Source organism: Ahaetulla prasina, chromosome 3 (genome assembly GCF_028640845.1).
Source record: "Ahaetulla prasina isolate Xishuangbanna chromosome 3, ASM2864084v1, whole genome shotgun sequence".
In the NCBI taxonomy this organism is placed as follows: Eukaryota; Metazoa; Chordata; class Lepidosauria; order Squamata; family Colubridae; genus Ahaetulla; species Ahaetulla prasina.
In genome coordinates, this window is record NC_080541.1 from 186,609,265 (window position 1) to 186,628,607 (window position 19,343).

The 19,343-nt window shown below is 39.3% G+C and overlaps 1 protein-coding gene across 5 annotated transcripts in view; it reads right to left on the bottom strand.

Annotated features, from left to right (window-relative positions):
* TRIM33 (tripartite motif containing 33) overlaps positions 1-18,341 on the bottom strand; it is a 72,275-nt gene extending 53,934 nt beyond the window's left edge. For 2 of the 5 annotated variants that reach the window (XM_058175190.1, XM_058175189.1), the window contains exon 1: positions 17,693-18,339. In XM_058175190.1, coding sequence (XP_058031173.1) covers positions 17,693-18,212 — 520 coding nt within the window. In that variant the 5' untranslated portion in view covers positions 18,213-18,339. Of the gene's footprint in view, positions 1-17,692 lie in introns of all 5 variants that reach the window. The other 3 variants (XM_058175188.1, XM_058175187.1, XM_058175191.1) reach the window with 2 other exon arrangements.
* Between the last annotated feature and the right edge of the window lie 1,002 nt (positions 18,342-19,343).

Genomic DNA, 19,343 nt, shown 5'->3' on the forward strand with positions numbered 1-19,343 from the left:
ATTTATTTTCAGGGGCCGGGATAGCTCAGGCTGTTAAGAAGCCTGTTATTAGAACACAGTAGCCTGCAATTACTGCAGGTTCAAGCCCGGCCCAAGGTTGACTCAGCCTTCCATCCTTTATAAGGTAGGTAAAATGAGGACCCAGATTGTTGGGGGGGCAATAAGTTGACTTTGTAAAAAATATACAAATAGAATGAGACTATTGCCTTATACACTGTAAGCCGCCCTGAGTCTTCGGAGAAGGGCGGGATATAAATGTAAACAAAACAAAAAAAATTATTGAGTGTAAGAAAATTCTTCCAATTAAAAAGGAAAAAAGGAAATGATGGAGAATTTCCCAGATTGGGAACATTTAAAAATACTGGATCAGAGTAGGTTAGATCAGAATTCTGCTTTCTAAAAGAAACATGTAGGTGCCTTCATAAAGCTTCACAAGAATATAAAAACAAAACAGGACTCTCATCTTTTTGCATTAGAACAAGTGATATTCATAAAAATCATAGAATGTATGAATTTTAAGAGACAAGGTCACTTACTGTAAACACCTGCAACAGGACTTACATTGCAATTCAATATGAAAATTTCACATATTAATTGCCTGATCTTTTCATGAATTTGGCCATATAAATCCAAGATACAGGACATTATCATATCTTGCAGCAGCAAATATTAAATGTTAATTGCATAGTATGAAATGTTCATCTTTTAATGAGATGCTAGTACTGAGAGCCTAAATATTTTATTCACACCATGACTAAATGCACAAACTGCTAACAAGAAACAAAAAAAAATATCAGAAAGGTTGAAACAGAAACAGAAGCAGAAGGGCTAGAAGACAGACTATTGTCTGAAAATGTTTGCCAAGCTCCTGTGGATTTAATTAACCAATCTATATGTTATTTTTCAGAAATATTTTCAGAGTTGTAATTATAAATAATACAAATGGATTGCAACTGACAAATATAGTTATCTTTCACTACAGCAAATAACAACTCAATATTATCATCACTAGCTGATCTAAAGTAGAAATCTTAACATCTACCCAGATCTTCCATAACAGTCTATTATCCAATACCACTAATTAGAGAAAATTGAAGAAAAGGGATCAAAAATAATTTATCCAGAAAATATATGACACAGTTGTGATTTAGCTTAGTTACAGGAGATTCAGTAAAATTACGTACAATATACAGTACTCAAAACAGTACAGTTAACAAAAGGTTATATGTGTGTATTTCAAAAAGGCCTAGGGAGGAAAATTTACAGCAATTGAAGATGTTAAAATTGAATTCAGTTCAGTCATTGAAAACATTTCAAAAGCTATCTCCTGCAAAATGTAATACATAAAATTCTTGCTTCCTCAGGGATGCACGTTTCAAATTTTTGCATTAGGTTAATTAAGGGTAGCTTCAGAACTGAAAAGTTTTCTGCTATACAAGTAGTCCTTGGTTAACAACAATAAATGGGAGTAGAATTTCTACTGATAAGCAATGCAGTCATAAAGCACAATGTCATGTGACCACATCACTTAGCAATCCCAGCAATCTCTGTTACCAACATTAACTGAATTCCACCCATCCCACGGGTCATTAGGTAAGGACCCAACCTAATCTAAGCCATTCCCAGCTTGGTTCCTCCGCATTCCTAAACCTCAATTAGGGACTGTGTCCACTTCAATTTCCCCCACCTGCCTAGCTACCCCTGCGTACTACTCTATTATCCCTACCCTACTATCTCTACCTTTTGGCTGCCTACGAGCAAATGGCAGCAGTGAATAAGCAGGAAGCCAAAAGGGTATCACAAATGTAAGTGGTCCCAATTGGGCCAAATTTTGTTCACATGATTGCAAAGATGTTTCAATGGGTAGAACTTGAATTGGCCATAAGTCCCATCATTCAGCATCATTGTGAAATCAAACTATCACTGAACAATGGATGTTAAGCACGCACTACCTACACAGGCAAGTATGAACCCACAATCTTGACAAAGTACTTTCAGAAACAGAATGTGACTAGGTTCTGTCAGAAACCTAATCTGTCTCTAAATTTTGTGTGTTAAATTTGTTCAGGTCATGAAAAACCTATTTCTACTGTCTTCCACAATTTAAGAAGTGAAATAATGGGAATGAAAAAAACAAATGTTTCATTTATATTGTTAATTCATAAACTCCTGACTCAATTCTGGGTTACTGCATTCATGAAAATCCTGATAGCAACCTGGGAGGGATTACCATTGTCTTGTGGGATTTTTTTTTAGTTCCCAGTCTGGCCAACGAATCTGATTTTCTTAATGGTCAACCATCAATATGTAGATTTTTGAAACAAATTTATACTAAAGTACAAATTATTTTTAAATTATAACTCATTAGAGATTCAGTGTGGCAGAGTACTTAAGACATTTAAACAGCTATCAAGTTTAAATGCAGTTAAACCACATATCCCTCCAAGAATGTTGTAACCATATTCTTATTAGCTGCATATTTTTAAATGCGTAAGTATCATGTTCACTTATTGATAGTTAAATGATTAGGTGTTATAGAAACGTAGCAACATTTAACAGGGAATCTTATGTTTTATCATATGCACTGCCGGTCACAGAAGGTATTAAATATTTTCATTTGCTTCAACCTACATGCCAGCTCACATCACCTTTCACAAATGACTTTATGAGCACTTTTCAAGTAGATTGTTCTTTTCATAAGACTAAGACAAACAACAAATATCAAGCAACTTCTACCATCTTATATTTATCAAAATATTATGCAACAATCTAGCAGTTGTCCAGAAACAATAACTTATATTGCAACAGAAAGTAAATAACTTTAATTTTAAATATTGTGTTTAATATTAAAATATTTAGTAATAGTGAAACATAATTATGTATTACCCTTATGAAAAAAGTTAGTAAAATCATCCTATCTCTATTTTAAAAAGAAATAAATGTGCTAGCGTGCTATTCAATGAAATAAATCTCCCAGAAGGTACACATAAACAACATAGATGCTAAAAGTTGGTTATGTTGTAAATTAATTTATATTAAACATAGCAAATTAAACAATATGAAGACAGCATGAATTCCACTTCCTATTAATCTATATCTAGTCAACTGTATTATATAATATATATTATATAACTATAAATAGCAACTGTAACTTTGTTGCTTGCATCCTTATGATTTATATTGATATTGTTTCCTGATTACATAACATAACATAACATCAGAGTTGGAAGGGACCTTGGAGGCCTTCTAGTCCAACCCCCTGCCCAGGCAGGAAACTCTACACCATCTCAGTCAGATGGTTATCCAACATTTTCTTAAAAATTTCCAGTGTTGGAGCATTCACAACTTCTGAAGGCAAGTCGTTCCACTTATTAATTGTTCTAACTGTCAGGAAATTTCTCCTTAGTTCTAAGTTGCTTCTTTCTTTGATCAGTTTCCACCCATTGCTTCTTGTTCTACCCTCAGGTGCTTTGGAGAACAGCCCGACTCCCTCTTCTTTGTGGCAGCCCCTGAGATATTGGAACACAGCTATCATGTCTCCCCTAGTCCTTCTTTTGTTAAACTAGACATCCCCAGTTCCTGCAACCGTTCTTCATATGTTTTATCCTCCAGTCCCCTAATCATCTTTGTTGCTCTTCTCTGCACTCTTTCTAGAGTCTCAACATCTTTTTTACATCGTGGCGACCAAAACTGGATGCAATATTCCAAGTGTGGCCTTACCAAGGCATTATAAAGTGGTACTAACACTTCACGTGATCTTGATTCTATCCTTCTGTTTATGCAGCCCAGAACTGTGTTGGCTTTTTTAACAGCTGCTGCACACTGCTGGCTCATATCTAAATGGTTATCCACTAGGACTCCAAGATCCCTCTCACAGGTACTACTATTGAGCAAGGTACCACATATACGGTACTGGTGCATTTTGTTTTTGGCCTAAATGTAGAACCTTACTTTTTCACTGTTGAATTTCATTTTGTTAGATAGCGCCCAATGTTCAAGTCTGTCAAGATCTTTCTGTAACTTGAGCCTATCTTCTGGAGTGTTGGCTATTCCTGCCAGCTTGGTGTCATCTGCAAATTTGATGAGTTCCCATCTATCCCTCGTCCAAGTCATTGATGAAGATGTTGAAGAGTACTGGGCCTAAAACAGAGCCTTGGGGTACTCCACTGCATACTTCCTCCATGTGGATGTAGTTCCGTTGAGGACTACACGTTGAGTGCGGTTGGTCAGCCAGTTACGAATCCATCTGGTGGTGGTGCTGTCTAACCCACATTTTTCTACTTTATCTAGTAGTAGGTTATGGTCTACTTTATCAAATGCTTTACTGAAGTCCAAGTAAATTATATCGACAGCATTCCTCTGGTCTACTAATTTTGTCATTTTGTCAAAGAATGCGATAAGATTAGTCTGGCATGATCTGTTTTTGACAAACCCATGTTGGCTTTTGGTTATTACTTTGTTTGCTTCTAGGTGTTCGGTGATTCATTGCTTGATTATCTTTTCCAGAATCTTCCCCGGTATTGAGGTCAGACTGATAGGTCTGTAGTTTCCTGGATCTGTTTTTTTTTCCTCCTTTTTTGAAGATGGGAACTACATCAGCTCTTTTCCAGTCCTCTGGCAGCTCCCTTGTGCTCCAGGATCTTTGAAAGATATAGTTCAGTGGTTCTGAGATCATATCTGCCAGTTCCTTCAGAACCTTGGGGTGTAATCCATCCGGTCCTGGTGATTTGAACTCGTCTAGGGTAGACAGGTGTTCACTTACCATTTTCTTCCCTATTTTAACTTGTGTTTCTAATCTGTTTTTTGTAGTGCTGTTTTTGATAGGTTGGATTGTTTTTTCCTTTTGATTGCTTATTTGTACCCTATGACTATCATTAAATGTTGTACCTTATGATTCTTGATGAACGTATCTTTTATGTACACTGAGAGCATATACACCAAGACAAATTCCTTGTGTGTCCAATCACACTTGGCCAATAAAAAATTCTATTCTATTCTATTCTAAAGCAATAAATAAAATAATTTATTCTTGGGAGCAATTTATTCACAAGAAATTTAAAATTGTCCTGTCTCAGAAGCCAACCCTTTACAAAAAAATTCCTTTAAAATGGCCTGGACTAGATTAAGGTCTATTTAGGCTCACTGTACTGAAAAGAATTGATTGCAATGACACTGACTCACATTAGGTTACAAATATGAGGTAGAGAAAAAGCATATCCAGAAGTACTAGCTCTAATCTTATTGCAAGGTTACATTAGTGGCGAATATCTGTAGTTCGGGTGTAAGACACATCAGGTGAGGGTTTCATGTGGTCAGGCATGACTTCACCATCACAAGACCTATTGACTACATGAAGCCCTTATAAGCAGAAAAACACCAACACTGACATCCCCTAAATTCCACTGAAGATGTTACCTAGTCTGGTAACAAAACGTTCGGAAACCAACCCACATGCTCAGAGAACAAACCTCCACCCTCAAGGTTACATTAACCGAATCTTGCAAGTCTGAAAGTACCTTTACAGTTCAAGCAACTAAGGAGAATTCTTCTGTAGCATTTGCCAGGCCCCCATTCCTGCTGCAGACTCAGCTGCCACTTAGTTCCTGTTTCCCAAAATCAAGTACCGGGTTACTTACGGGACCGCCTACTGCCACCGTTTGCCTCCCACCAACCCATGCACTCTCACAGAGAGGGACTCCTTAGGGTGCCGTCAGCCAAGCAATGTCTACATGAAGCCGCTGGGTGAGATCATCAGTGGGTTCGGTGTGAGGTACCAGCTGTACGCGGATGACACCCAGCTGTACTTTTCCACACCGGACCACCCCAACGAAGCTATCGAAGTGCTGTCCCGGTGCCTGGAGGCCGTACGGGTCTGGATGGGGAGAAACAGGCTCAAGCACAATCCCTCCAAGACAGAGTGGCTGTGGATGCCGGCATCCCGGTACAGTCAGCTAAATCCGCGGCTGACCATCGGTGGCGAGTCATTGGCCCCGATGGAGAGGGTGCGCAACTTAGGCGTCCTCCTGGATGAACGGCTGTCTCTAGAAGATCATTTGACGGCCGTCTCCAGGAGAGCGTTCTACCAAGTTCGCCTGGTGCGCCAGTTGCGCCCCTTTCTGGACCGGGAGGCCCTATGCACGGTCACTCACGCTCTTGTGACGTCTCGCCTGGATTACTGCAACGCTCTCTACATGGGGCTTCCCTTGAAGGGCATCCGGAGGCTGCAGTTAGTCCAGAATGCGGCTGCGGGTGATAGAGGAGCCCTCGTGGCCCCCACATAACACCCACCCTGCGCAGGCTGCACTGGCTACCTGTGGCCTTCCGGGTGCGCTTCAAGGTTTTGGTGACCACCTTTAAAGCGCTCCATGGCATAGGGCCGGGTTATCTACGGGACCGCCTACTGCGACCAGATACCTCTCACCGACCCGTGCGCTCTCACAGAGAGGGACTCCTCAGGGTGCCGTCAGCTAGGCAGTGTCGTTTGGGGGTGCCCAAGGGAGGGGACTTCTCTGTGGGGCCCCTACCCTATGGAACGAGCTTCCCCTGGACTTCGCCAACTTCCTGACCTTCGAACCTTCCGTCGCGAGCTCAAGACACATTTATTCATCTGTGCAGGACTGGCTTAGATTTTAAATTTAGAGGGGTTTTAAATTGATTTTAATATTTATATTTTATATTTATATTTCTATTTTTAATAATTCGGGCGCTAGAATAAGTTTTTTAAGGATTATTTTAATTTGTATATTGATGTTTTATATGCCTGTGAACCGCCCTGAGTCCTTTGGGAGATAGGGCGGTATATAAATTCGAATAATAAATAAATAAATAAATAAATAAATAAATAAATAAAATGTCGGCTAGCGGCCCCCAGGGGAAGGGCCTTCTCTGTGGGGGCCCCTACCCTATGGAACGAGCTTCCCCCTGGACTTCGCCAACTTCCAGACCTTCGGACCTTTCGCCGCCAGCTTAAGACCTATTTATTTATCCGTGCGGGACTGGCATAGAATTTTAGTTGTTTTTAGGGTTTTAAATTTTTAAATTAGGTTTTGGGATTTTAAAAGTACTTTTAGATTGGGCTAATTTAAATAAGTTTTTTAATTAATATTTTATTCTACTGTATGTATTTGATTGTTGTTTTTATTTTGCCTGTTCACCGCCCTGAGTCCTTCAGGAGTAGGATGGTATAAAAATTAAATTACTATTATTATTATTATTATTATTATTATTATTATTATTATTATTATTATTATTATTATTATTATTATTATTATTATTATTATTATTATTATTATTATTATCTACATAGGATTATATCCTTGTATTTTGTTAAATTTTCTTCCTGTTATTATAGTTTTAACAATAAAACCCTTTTTTATTTTCCCTTGCTTTACCCTTTCCTTACCTTCCAGTTCTATTTATAATGTTACCTACTCACTGTATTATTAGGTTTCAGAAAAGGGTAAATAATATACCTTTATTTTTTTTCTTCCTTTTTGTTCCTGTATCTTAGAATTTTCTTCTCTGGTTTTTCCATTGTTATTCTAATAAATTCTCAATGCTGCAACATTCCCGTATCACTTAAGATACTTAACTGATTAAGTCTCTCAAATGAGCCCAATTAAGATTCACTTTTACTTGATTAGAAACATGCATTGCTGAATTTCTTGTTCACTTTCACCGTCCTCAAGACCTGTTAAATGCCTATATCGCAAATAGTATTTTAAATACTTGTATCAAGCAAGTATTTAAGGGGCCTCTGGTGGCTCAGCAGACTAAGTCTGTCTGTTATTAACACAGCTGCTTGCAATTACTGCAAGTTCAAGTCCCACCAGGCCCAAGGTTGACTCAGCCTTCCATCCTTTATAAGGTAGGTAAAATGAGGACCCAGATTGTTGGGGCCAATAAAAGTTGACTTTGTATATAATATACAAATGGATGAAGACTATTGCTTAACACAGTGTAAGCCGCCCTGAGTCTTCGGAGAAGGGCGGGATATAAATTCAAATTTAAAAAAAAGCACTGTCCTTAATTGCTGGTAATAGCTTAAGTTCTTGATTATTAAAGTCCATCAAGATGTTCCCTCTTCCATTATTTCTATATTTCCTCCCCTTGTTTGCATGTTCCTACTGACTTTTTAAAGCTGACAGATGTACAAGAAACTCATTAAAACTGTCATCAAAATACTATGAAGAGGAAGGGAGTTGCAAAAGGCAAGAAAGATGTCCTTGAATTGTGCATGTCCCAATTCTGGAATTTAAAATAAAAGTAATGGTGCCTTTTGCTCTGTCTGCATTTGCTAATTTTTAAAGAATTCTCTAAAATCCATGAATGTTTATCAGCATATTTTCTTTGGTTCTTAGAATTTATTATTAATTAGCTGGATACCCGTGCTTCACTACTAAACTACGTGATGGGATTCAAAAATCGACACTTACAGCTTGAAAATTAATGAGTAGTTATGATCGGCCTCTCCTCTTACCTTCTCTCCCTCAGGCTTGCCCCACAGAAGCCTCCCCTATCCTATCTCCTTCTCTCCCTCAGGCTTGCCCCACAAAAGCCTCCCCTATCCTATCTCCTGGTTGCTGCTGTTTAAGTAAAACTGAAACTGGAACACCTCTCCTCTGCTTTTGTTTTGCATTTGAAACAGATTTCTTTTCAGGAGGGGATGGATAGAACTCCTTAGCATCAGAGGGCTGTTTGGAAAGTGAAACAGTATTTGCTGTGTGAGCAAGAAGCAGACAGGAAAGAGTCTGGCCGTGGCTTAGCTCAACTGTTCTGTAATAAATCTGCTTGCTGCTGTGAAAGTAAAACTGAAAGTGAAACTCCTCTCCTCTGCTTGTTTTGCATTTGGAACAGATTTCTTTTCAGGTGGGGAGAGCGAGTAGAACTCCTTAGCATCGGAGCCTGTTAATCATAATATAGAAAATACTAATGCTCTGATGGTCATTTTGAAAAATCCTTTCTTAGTGAGCACCTAGAAGCCAAGAAGAACATACGTGGCAAATTTCAAGTTTGTAGCTTTACGGTTCTGGAGATTTCGTGATTACAGTGTGAGTGGTTTTCGCTTTTATTTGGGGGGAAGTAACATTTAAATAATGTAAGACAACTTATTACCTTCAAACCTTCTAATTTTAAAAAAATCTATATAAAAATTATATGAAATATACCTTAGTTTTTTTCAGTGAAAATCTCGAAATATTTTGTGTCAAATACTTGTCACACTGGGGTTAAAACTAACATATGATTATCTTTTCAATTTTGTTCACTTAATATAAGTAAAATCAATATTTGAAATCATATCTTGTGCCCAGTAACTCAGGCCCTGGCCATTTCATACTTGGGACTATACTACAATGAGGCTACTCTTGAAGAGCATTCAGAAGCAACAAATACCATGTTTCTTCAAAAAGAAGGCAGAGTCTTATTTTTTTTTGATCCCTGAAAAAACAGGTAGGCCTTCTTCTTGAGGGTTCTAATTATTGACTCACCTCATGGCGGTGGCACCAAAAGCCCCACCCAGAAGGAGCTTGTTGTGGTCCACCAGCAGCCTGCAGAGCTGAAAACGGAGTCGGACAGCAATAAGGCTGAGGTGAGGCCAGGGCCATCGGGGAGTAAGGTGCAGACTCCAGAGACTCCAGAGACTAATAGTAGTGAGGCAGAGGAACAGGAGGAGCCTGTTCCTAATGCACACATCAGAAAAGCTGCCAGAAGGCAAGAGCAGCTCAAGCAAAAAGGACAACTTGGGAGTAGGGCCAAGAGATGATTGGCCCGTCCCATAAGGCTTAAAACAGACAAGTAATGGCGTTTGGGGCTTTGCCGGAAAACAACGTTGGTAGTTTCGTCTTCTGCTTCATCTACGTCTTGCATTTATTTTTGTGACGTCTGAACATTTGCCAAGAAAGGCCTTTGGCAGTTTGCCTAATTGGACCAAGGTTTGCGATAGGACTGAGGAATCTGTCTTGGGAGGAATTTGTTTTAATTTGTGTTTAAAGATGCTGGGAATGAAGTAATTCTCAGCTGTTCGAATAAAGTTTGTTTGTTTTTTCACAGACTGAGTTTCCTACTACCTACTTGGGCCTGGGTCACAACAGAGGCCGCTACTAGCCCACTTCTGTGGCCACTTTTTGCCACCCGCACGCATCACCCCAGCCTACGTTTTGACTTTAGATGCATGCAGCCAATAATAGAAATAATAGAAGGCTGCAGATGCCTTCCGGCAGGTATCTGAAAGCAAAACAAAGGCCAGGGCAATGTGCGTGAGTGGCAGCAAGCAGCTACAGAAGAAGTCAAGGCAGGTGTCAAGGTGTGCAAGGCCTGGTAAGTAGAACAGCTCCACCACCCCATCCCCCACCCTAGTTTATTTTTTACCTGTGTGCCTCGCCCCACCCCCTGTACCCCAGGGTGGGCGGGGTCTTAATTAGGGATAATTTTGTGGGTGCGGCTTAATTTGATTGCATGCGCTCAAAAACATTATAGGGCTTCTTTTCAAGGTGGGTCATCTTTTTGGAGAAACATGGTAGTGCAATTGTGGCACACAGAGTTCTTGTATGTCCTAGAGTGGCCCACGTTACACTACTGTTCAATGAGCTGCACTGGCTCCTTTTTGTTTCCAGGTGCAATTCAAGGTGTTGACTATCAACTTTAAAATCCTACATGGTATGGGTCCAGGTTATTTGAGGAATCATCTCACTCCAAAGGAAGCAAACCCATCACACCTATGCCAGCAGAAGAGGCATGCTGTGTGCCGTGTCAGTCAAGGAATACTAGCTGGCAGGTTCAGGAAGAGTCTTTCCTGTGGTGACTCCTGCCCCTCTCTCCAGCTGAGATCTGCTCACACCCTTCTGATCGTCTGTAAAGGCCTCAAGACCTGGCTCTGCCAGTTGGCTTTGGGCACCAAAGGGAGAGTATCACTAGAGGCAGTCGCTAGTTTAAGAAGAGATCCCACCTACTTCCCTGCGCATCCCGATTCCCATCTTTTAATTGTAATTTTTATTGTTATCAGAATAACAATAATATTCGTTTTAGTTTTATTGAATATTAGTTTTATTGTTGTAAGCTGCCTAGAGTCACCTTCAGGTGAGAGAGTTGGCAAATAAATCTAATAAGAAAATAAACATCCTCTAGAATATCAGAAAAATTTCCAATTTTATCTTATGTACATTATTTAATCAACAGTCCAAAACATCTTCCATACTAGCCTGTTTCCCTTTCCATGTTACAAATTATTTATTCATTCATATGGGTGCCCATGTGAAATACATGACTCAAAGCAGCTTACAATATAAAGATAAACAGGTAAAATACATAATAAAATATGATATAATATACAATAATATACAATAATATAAAAATAAAAGCAGCAGAATATCAGGGCTTTCAGGGCCATGCAAAAGACCAGCAGGATGAGAGCTAACCTAATCTTAGAGGAAATAATGTTTCCAAGGGTATGCACCATAGTAGAAAAACCTCTTCTCTTGGCCCCTGCTGGCCAACATTCCTTTGCCAGTAGCACTGGACCATGCCCTTCCTGCCAGACCAGGTAGGCTGAGCAGAAACAATTTGGGAGAGACAGTCCTATAAGTAGTGCAGTCCCAAGCCATTAAGGCCTTTAAAGTGAATACCAACACCTTGAATTTCACCCAAAAGCACATTGGAAGCCAATGCAGTTCAAAAAACAGTGGTGTTACATGTGTCAGATAGCCAATACCATTAACTATCTATGTCATCACATTCTGCACCATTTAAAGCATGAAACATGAAAAACATGTTGCAATAGTACAGACATGAGTGACAATGAACAGAGCCCCCCAGTCAAGGAATAGGTACGAGTCCAGGGGTGAAATGTAAAATTTGTTACTACTGGTTCTGTGGTATGGCTTGGGGGGGGGGGTGTTAATGTGACTGGATGGGCGTGGCCAACTTTTTTTTTCTTTTAAAAGCATTTTTTCGGCCGAAGAGGTTGTAAAAAATGCTTTTAAAAGCCTCTGATGATCAGGCAACTCAGCTGGGATCGTCAGAGAAGCCTTTTAAAAACATTTTCTCTATAACCTCATCGGCCGAAGAGGTTGTAAAAAAATGCTTTTAAAGGGTTCTGATGATCCCAGCTGAGTTGCCTGATTGCCAGAACCCTTTAAAAGCATTTTTTACAACTTCTTCAGCTGAAGAGGTTGTAGAAAAAATGCTTTTAAAAGGTTCTGAGGATCTCAGCTGAGCTGCGCAATCATCAGAGGCTTTGTTTTTTACTTTTGAAAGCATTTTTTTGGCCGAAGAAAAAATGTTTTTAAAAGTTAAAAAAAACAAACCTCTGAAGATCGCGCAGCTCAGCTGGGCATGGGGGGGCAGGGATTTTTGCTACCAGTTCTCCGAACCACCCGCCACCATCAGATCAGGCGATCCAGTCCAAACCGGAAGCATTTCACCCCTATACAAGTCCCAGAAGTCCCTCACCTCACCCCGATAGTGCAGTATCTAGGGCAGTGCTACCTACTTAGAGCCAAAAATAGAAGATCTACAGACCCAGGAGGCCCAAATACACAGAGACATCCAGTCTTGCTCGGATTGAGCTGAAGCTTGTCGTATCCTATCCAGGCCCACAGCATCCAGGCACCAAAACAGAACCTCCATGGCATCATTCAGGCATTAGGGATGGAAATATAAAGCTGAGAATTATCAGCATATAGATAATATTCATCCCAAATCACTAGACAGCTTCACCCAATGGCTTTGTGTAGATGTTAAACAGGGAAGGAGAAAGTACCAAGCCCTAAGGCATCTTGCAAAGAACTGCAGGCTGGACTTCTCTCCCCCATCAATATCTACTGGAACCAACGCTGGAGAGGGAAGAGAACCCACAACTCCCAGAGTTAGGCCAGAAGAATACCCTGATTTATAGATCGATTTTTCAATATTAGTATGAATATTACAGGTTGATGTGCCTAAATAAAGGTATTATAGAACATAGAACCAAATCCTTTAGGAGCAAATGGCTACATCAATATTATTGATATCCTGCACGCAACCTCCTTGTCCTATTTCACATAACCATTTTGCTGATCTTAAATAAATCACTGTATTCTAATTGCTCATTATTTCAATCAAGTAATTTACATTCTAAATGAGATTTAAACTAGTTGTTGGTGCTGCTAAATTGGTCTTAATACCTAATGGGAATACAATTCTTAAACCAACTGACTTTACAAAATTATAATTTAAAAAAAACTTTAATGAGTAACGTCTACAAAATACCTCAAATATATGGTCTATCTGAACAAATCATACAAACTGCTTTGCTACTTGTAAGATTGAACAACAGTAATGTATTTGTTTTGATTCATAAATAGTTGTCTCAAACTAATCTGCAATTTTAAATTACATTATTTAAGTTATAGAAAAACCTCAACTATACTAAGTTTCATTTTTAAATTTTTTACTTCGAAGAAAAATCCTCTATAACTTTTGCATAGGAAAGGGTAATACAAGAGACCTGGCATTTTTATTTAGTCCTGATATTTCCACAGGAGCTCAGTATAACATATATAATTCATCTTGCATTCTTCCCAAGAACAACAGTATATTCTGGATTGAGAAATAATGGCTGGCCAATTATCATTCAGTGGATTTTAATAGAAGAAAATGGACTTGAACTTCAGAAACCTAGACAAATTGGTAGACATTTTCATCCTTAAAATACTACTGATTTCAAGATTGAAGGTAGATATTGTCATATATTATTGAACAATTTATAAACTTGCTCACCGAACAATCCTAATCGTTAAACATTAAGCATATGCAAACAGATATGGGAAAAACTACTAAAAAATTATATCACCTAAAACAGCCTTTCTCAGCTGCAGGTTTTCCTGATGTATTGGACTGATTTCAGGCCATTATGGCCTTTGATTATAATGTCTCAAAATAAAAATAATAGAAATCCAACACAACTGGAGATCATCAAAATGAGAATGGCTAGTTCTGACAATACAAAGTTATATGGACCAATGGTTTGATTAAAAATCAAATATAGTCCACTTTATTAGAGTTCTTTATTTTAGACCCAACCTCAGCCCTTTCTCTCTAATTCTTATAAATTAGTCTTTTGTAAGTTATGAATACATAGGATTTTTATATTTCCAAATGTTATTTTTTTCTAAAAAAAGGCTCCACTGAGGCAAAAACCATAATAAACTTTCAATCTATCTGTTTGATACTTACAGATAATACAAATATTTTGTCAGGAAGATGAAAAATAGATTAAAACTCACTTTTTGGTAATGTATATTATAACAATTTTCAAACAGCAGTTTTTCCTCTATATTTACTCCTATGACTAACTGCAGCTTTATACAACTTTCTCATACTGAAAAATATAATTACATTTGAACATAATGACAAATAAAAGACAATATTCTTACTTCATTGAAGAGAGAAACTGGATTACATACAAAATAATTATGTATTATTAACCTACCGTATTTTTTGGACTAAAAGATGCACCAGAGTATAAGACGCACCTTAGCTTTTGGGAAGGAAAATAAGAAAAAAATTGGCAGGTGGATTGGCCTTTTGGAATACCCCCAACCAGCTGTTCCCAGAGATGAACTTTAGCAACAAGTTGTGAGCTCTGCACCTTGCTTTTTTTTTCAGCCTCTGAAACCTGCATTTCAGAGACTTTTTTTTCAGCTTCTGAAATCTCCATTTGAGAAGCTGGGTGGGGCTACATTTGATGTATAAGACGCACCCAAATTTTCACCCTCTTTTAGCGGGGGAAAGGTGTGTCTTATATTCCAAAAAATACCGTATGTTCTAATACTATGTCAAAAACAGCTTATCAAATCTCAACATTTTCAGCATGTAAGTACAACACACCCAAATGCTTCATGTAAAGAGGATTAGCTATATATTCTTCACAAAACATGCAAACATGGTCATCAATCTAATGTGCAATGAATCCTTGTCTCACTATTGAAATCTGTCTAAATAGTTCTAGGAATTTCCATCAATTTTCAATTAATAGACAAATATTAATATGATTCGATTGAAGAACAACTATCAGATAAGGAAAAGGAGAAAAGCAAATAAGGCAAAATATAAGGATAGTGATCACTTCCCCTTTCCAGCTTGGATCATTGGAGGGCTCTGAGTTGCCACTAAGACTGCCATTTCCATCCCTCAAAAGTCCATCCCTCAAAAGTTTACCTACTACCTCTCATTAGGACAGGTAACAGCCTTATTAAGTCACTCTATCTTCCAGCTACAATGTAGAGATAATACAGATTATTGAATTAATTTATTTGATTATTTATAAGTTAATATTATATATCATATAATTAGTTATTTTAAGAACTTGTACCATTATTATTCTGACAGAGAAAAACAGAGATTTTGAATCATCTCAGAAAGCTCAAAATTAATTTTTGTAAATTTTTATTTTCTGAGGGAAAATTGTAAAGATGAAATTAGAAAAACCAGAGGTATAGCTTAAAAGTTTGGATTAACTGAGCATCATAGGCAGTTTCATGGGTGCTAGTGCAATGAGGTTTTCTCAGGTAGATTTTTTTTAAAAAATGTATAGCAATTAATGGAAACTACATATTTATTAAATTTGTGTATGTATGTACACATGTGCACACATCTCATCACAAGTGATGTTTATTTATTTGTTCAATTTTTGTGGCTGCCCATCTCAATCAATGACTTATTTGAAAGAAAGAAATTCGAGTCATAAAAAATTCACAATCACTTCTTTTGACCTACATGATGATTTAAAACATTTTCCCAAATGATACTGCTTTCATAAAGAAGATTTTAGAAAATTCTGGGCAGGAGAGGTATCACCACATTTAATGTGGTGTCTGATACTTGATACTCATCCAATTTAAGAATATTATGCACAATTCTCTGAAAATCTATTTAATTTAATCTATTTAATCTTCCAAAGTTGCAAAAAATGCTCATGTAAAACACACTTCAGAGGAGTGGGTGGCTCAGGCTGTAAGAAGCCTGTTATTAAACACAGCTGCTTGCAATTACTGCAGGCTCAAGTCCCACCAGACCCAAGGTTGACTCAGCCATTCCATCCTTTATAAGGTAGGTAAAATGAGGACCCAGATTGTTGGGGGGGCAATAAGTTGACTTTGTATATAAATATACAAATAGAATGAGACTATTGCCTTACACATGTAAGCCGCCCTGAGTCTTCGGAGAAGGGCGGGATATAAATGTAAATTAAAAAAAAAAATCTGGATTGAGAAAAAAGTATCCTAGAGTGAAATTTCAAAACAGAAAAAGCCAGCAGTATTAGAGAAAGTCTAGAAGCACTTGACATGCATTTCATTTATTCTTAATAATACTGTCTAGAACAAAACACTTATCCATTATTATTTTCAGGCCAAGGTGAACATCATTGATTTCCTAAAGGCTTCCAGTATCTGTAATATAGATAGTAGCTACTAAAAGACAGACAAGAAGTGCTGGACAATCCTTAAAATTTATTTTGTTTTTCCTAAATACTGCTAGCCAGTAAAATGCAAAGATCTGAGACAGGAAAGAGGGAGGGCAGGAGAGAGAATATTTGAATTTGATCTCCAAAAGATGCTATGAGTGTCCATGGAACACTTTAGAGTAACTAAATTTTTCACCCAGGATCACAAAGCAATTGCAAAGAAAAGCCAAGCAATCTCAGGAAAGGCACTGCATAGACCTGAACTGGAGAATAATGAAGCAGGGAGGAGTCTGTTAAGAGTGGAATGTTGGAAACAGTTATAATTTGTCAGTTAGGATTAGGCATGATGGGATTCTTAAATTAAGAAGAAAAGACCCTGTATTGATACCTAAATGTTTACTCTTTATCATACAAAACAATTATCACACTCCCAACAATACAGTATTATTCATACAAAGTACTAGAAGAATGTGTAGAAGCATTCAAATAAACATACAATTCTGAGTTCGGAATGATTTAATTCTAAGCATAACCTCTTTTGCAACAGGTGCAAATTAACACTTCAAATTAACATAATTAAATGCAAATGAACTAACAAAAACAAGTTCTTCAAAGCCCAGTGTCTACTGACATACTACTCTGTGTTTTGAAGGTGACTGAAGAGAAGAAAATAAATCTTATCAGATTTGGACCACCTACCGTAAAGTTTGGGCCTTTGTTTTATACTTACCAATTAGTAAAATGTATTAAGTATTACTGACAGTCATCTGTAGAAAGCCATATGGTTAAAATACCTACCTCAAAGCAATGTAATCTAATATGGCCTTTCTGCACTTGACCACTTAGACACACACAAGAGATTCTCCAAGGTCAGGGTTGATGCTGTATATAGCAACAAATGTACCAAATTGTACACAAAAGATCTGCTCCGGACCAATTCCATCCTACGGTTATCACTGTTCAATCTTTATGTACGGCATCTATGCTGCCCTTGACACAAACTTCCGATCAAGCAAGTCAGTCCTGAAATTCCTTTTCTAACCCATCCTATATCGCTGCATCATACGGGGTTATTGATCTGGTCAAAATGATGCCAGTTTAAGTCACAAGCACTCTCAACATCCTACTCTCCTCCATTCATTCACCTGGTCCCCTTAGGCAGGCGCACACCTTTAGCAGGGCTGCCTCCCCAGCCAGACTTCTGTCACCTGCACCCAGCACCTTATGCCCACAGCCTTGGCACTCACTCACCCTGCTGGATATCCCCGTTGGCACCGCCGGGCACCGGCACGCTGAGTTGGCGTTCAGGCTCCGGCAGGCAGCGGCGGCAAAAGGAATGAAGGCAAGGCAACAGCTTCGGTTCGGCCTCCCGGCTCTGCAGGCTTTGCGCGCACACTGCGCAGGTGTCTAGAAGCGACAGCGGGCCCGGCGCAGCGGTGGACAGGGCGGGGGGAGCAGGGCTGGGGCCCAGAGGTGCCGGGATAGAGGTGGAGCTCGGGCCTACGCTTACCACAACCGGCACCGCGGCCTCCGCCTCCCCTGGGCCCTTGTCCGCCGCCGCAGCCAGGATCGCCGCGGCGGGGCTTTCCCTTTCTTCGGACTGGGTAGCGGTCGGAGAAGACGGGGATGCAATTGCCGCCGCAGAGGTGACAACAGCCGCCGACGCCGCAGCGGCAGGTTCGGGACCACCCCCCGCCGGCCCGGCCTCTCCAGCCCCCTCCCCGCCACCACCGCCGCCGCCGCCTCCTCCTCCTCCTTTGTTTTCCGCCATATTTCCTCCTTTGAACCCGACTCCCCGCTTTGCTCACGCATCGGATAGCGCATGCGTCCGCACGCACGCCATTAGGTTGCGCGCGCGCCTCCGACACTCTTCTGGAGCTGGGACTGCAGAGATTGAGTGGGGGGGAGCGAGGGGAGAGCGAACGTGCGAGCGTGCGCGTTCTAAGAGGGGGGAAGAGGTGGAGGTGGTTAGCAACCTTTACAATGTAATAAAGCGAACGGAGTGAATGTAGAGGGGAGCGCAGGCACGCAACGCTGGGGGATATTTAAGGGAACAGCGCATGCGCATCGTTGTCTTATACGTGGATGTCTAAATGATTTTTGGCGGCTGGGGACTGGAAGGAAATTAGAGTCATGTGATATTGTTTGAAGAATCCGAGCTGAACGTCTGTGCGGATTCTCAATCATCCAAATCAGAATTGTCCCAAAAATGCTCTTCCGAAAAGCAACAGGACTTTCTTGGGTTTTTTTCCTTGAATGCGTTTCGCTTCTCATCCAAGAAGCTGCTTAGATGAGAAGTGAAACGCGTTCAAGGAAAAAACCCTTGGATCCTGCAAAACCAAGTAAATCCAGTTACCTTTTGGAAAAGCACCTTTGGGACATCCCAACTGAAACCAAATGGGCTAAATCGCAGATGGTACCATGAAAAAACAATAATTTACTTCTAAAGGACTTGATTTTCAGAGACATCTAATGACAGACTAAGTGCAAGCAGTGACTGTGATGCTGCACTTTTAATAATAGTTTATTAATTGTTAATGTTAATTGTTTAATAATTTGAGCAGGAGTATTTGCATGGCAACTTCTGTGCATGTGAATTTGCACAACTTTCAAAAGGAATTTGCTGCTGCAGCATCCTGTCTGGCCACACTGTAAAAGTTGGTGTATTGCACATTTGAGCTGGCATAATGAATTCTGAAATAAGGTTTGAATTTTGTACCAGATTAGGGAATATTATCTGAGCAACAAAGAGCTTGTTTTAAACAGAAACTTCAGATATCATGTTAATGTGAATCAAGCCCTTTCTTGAACCATTAAAGGAGTAATATATCTAAAAGGGTTATGTAACAGTTTTGCACACTTGAGTTGACTTCCAGCAAAAACATTTATACATGCATTGTTC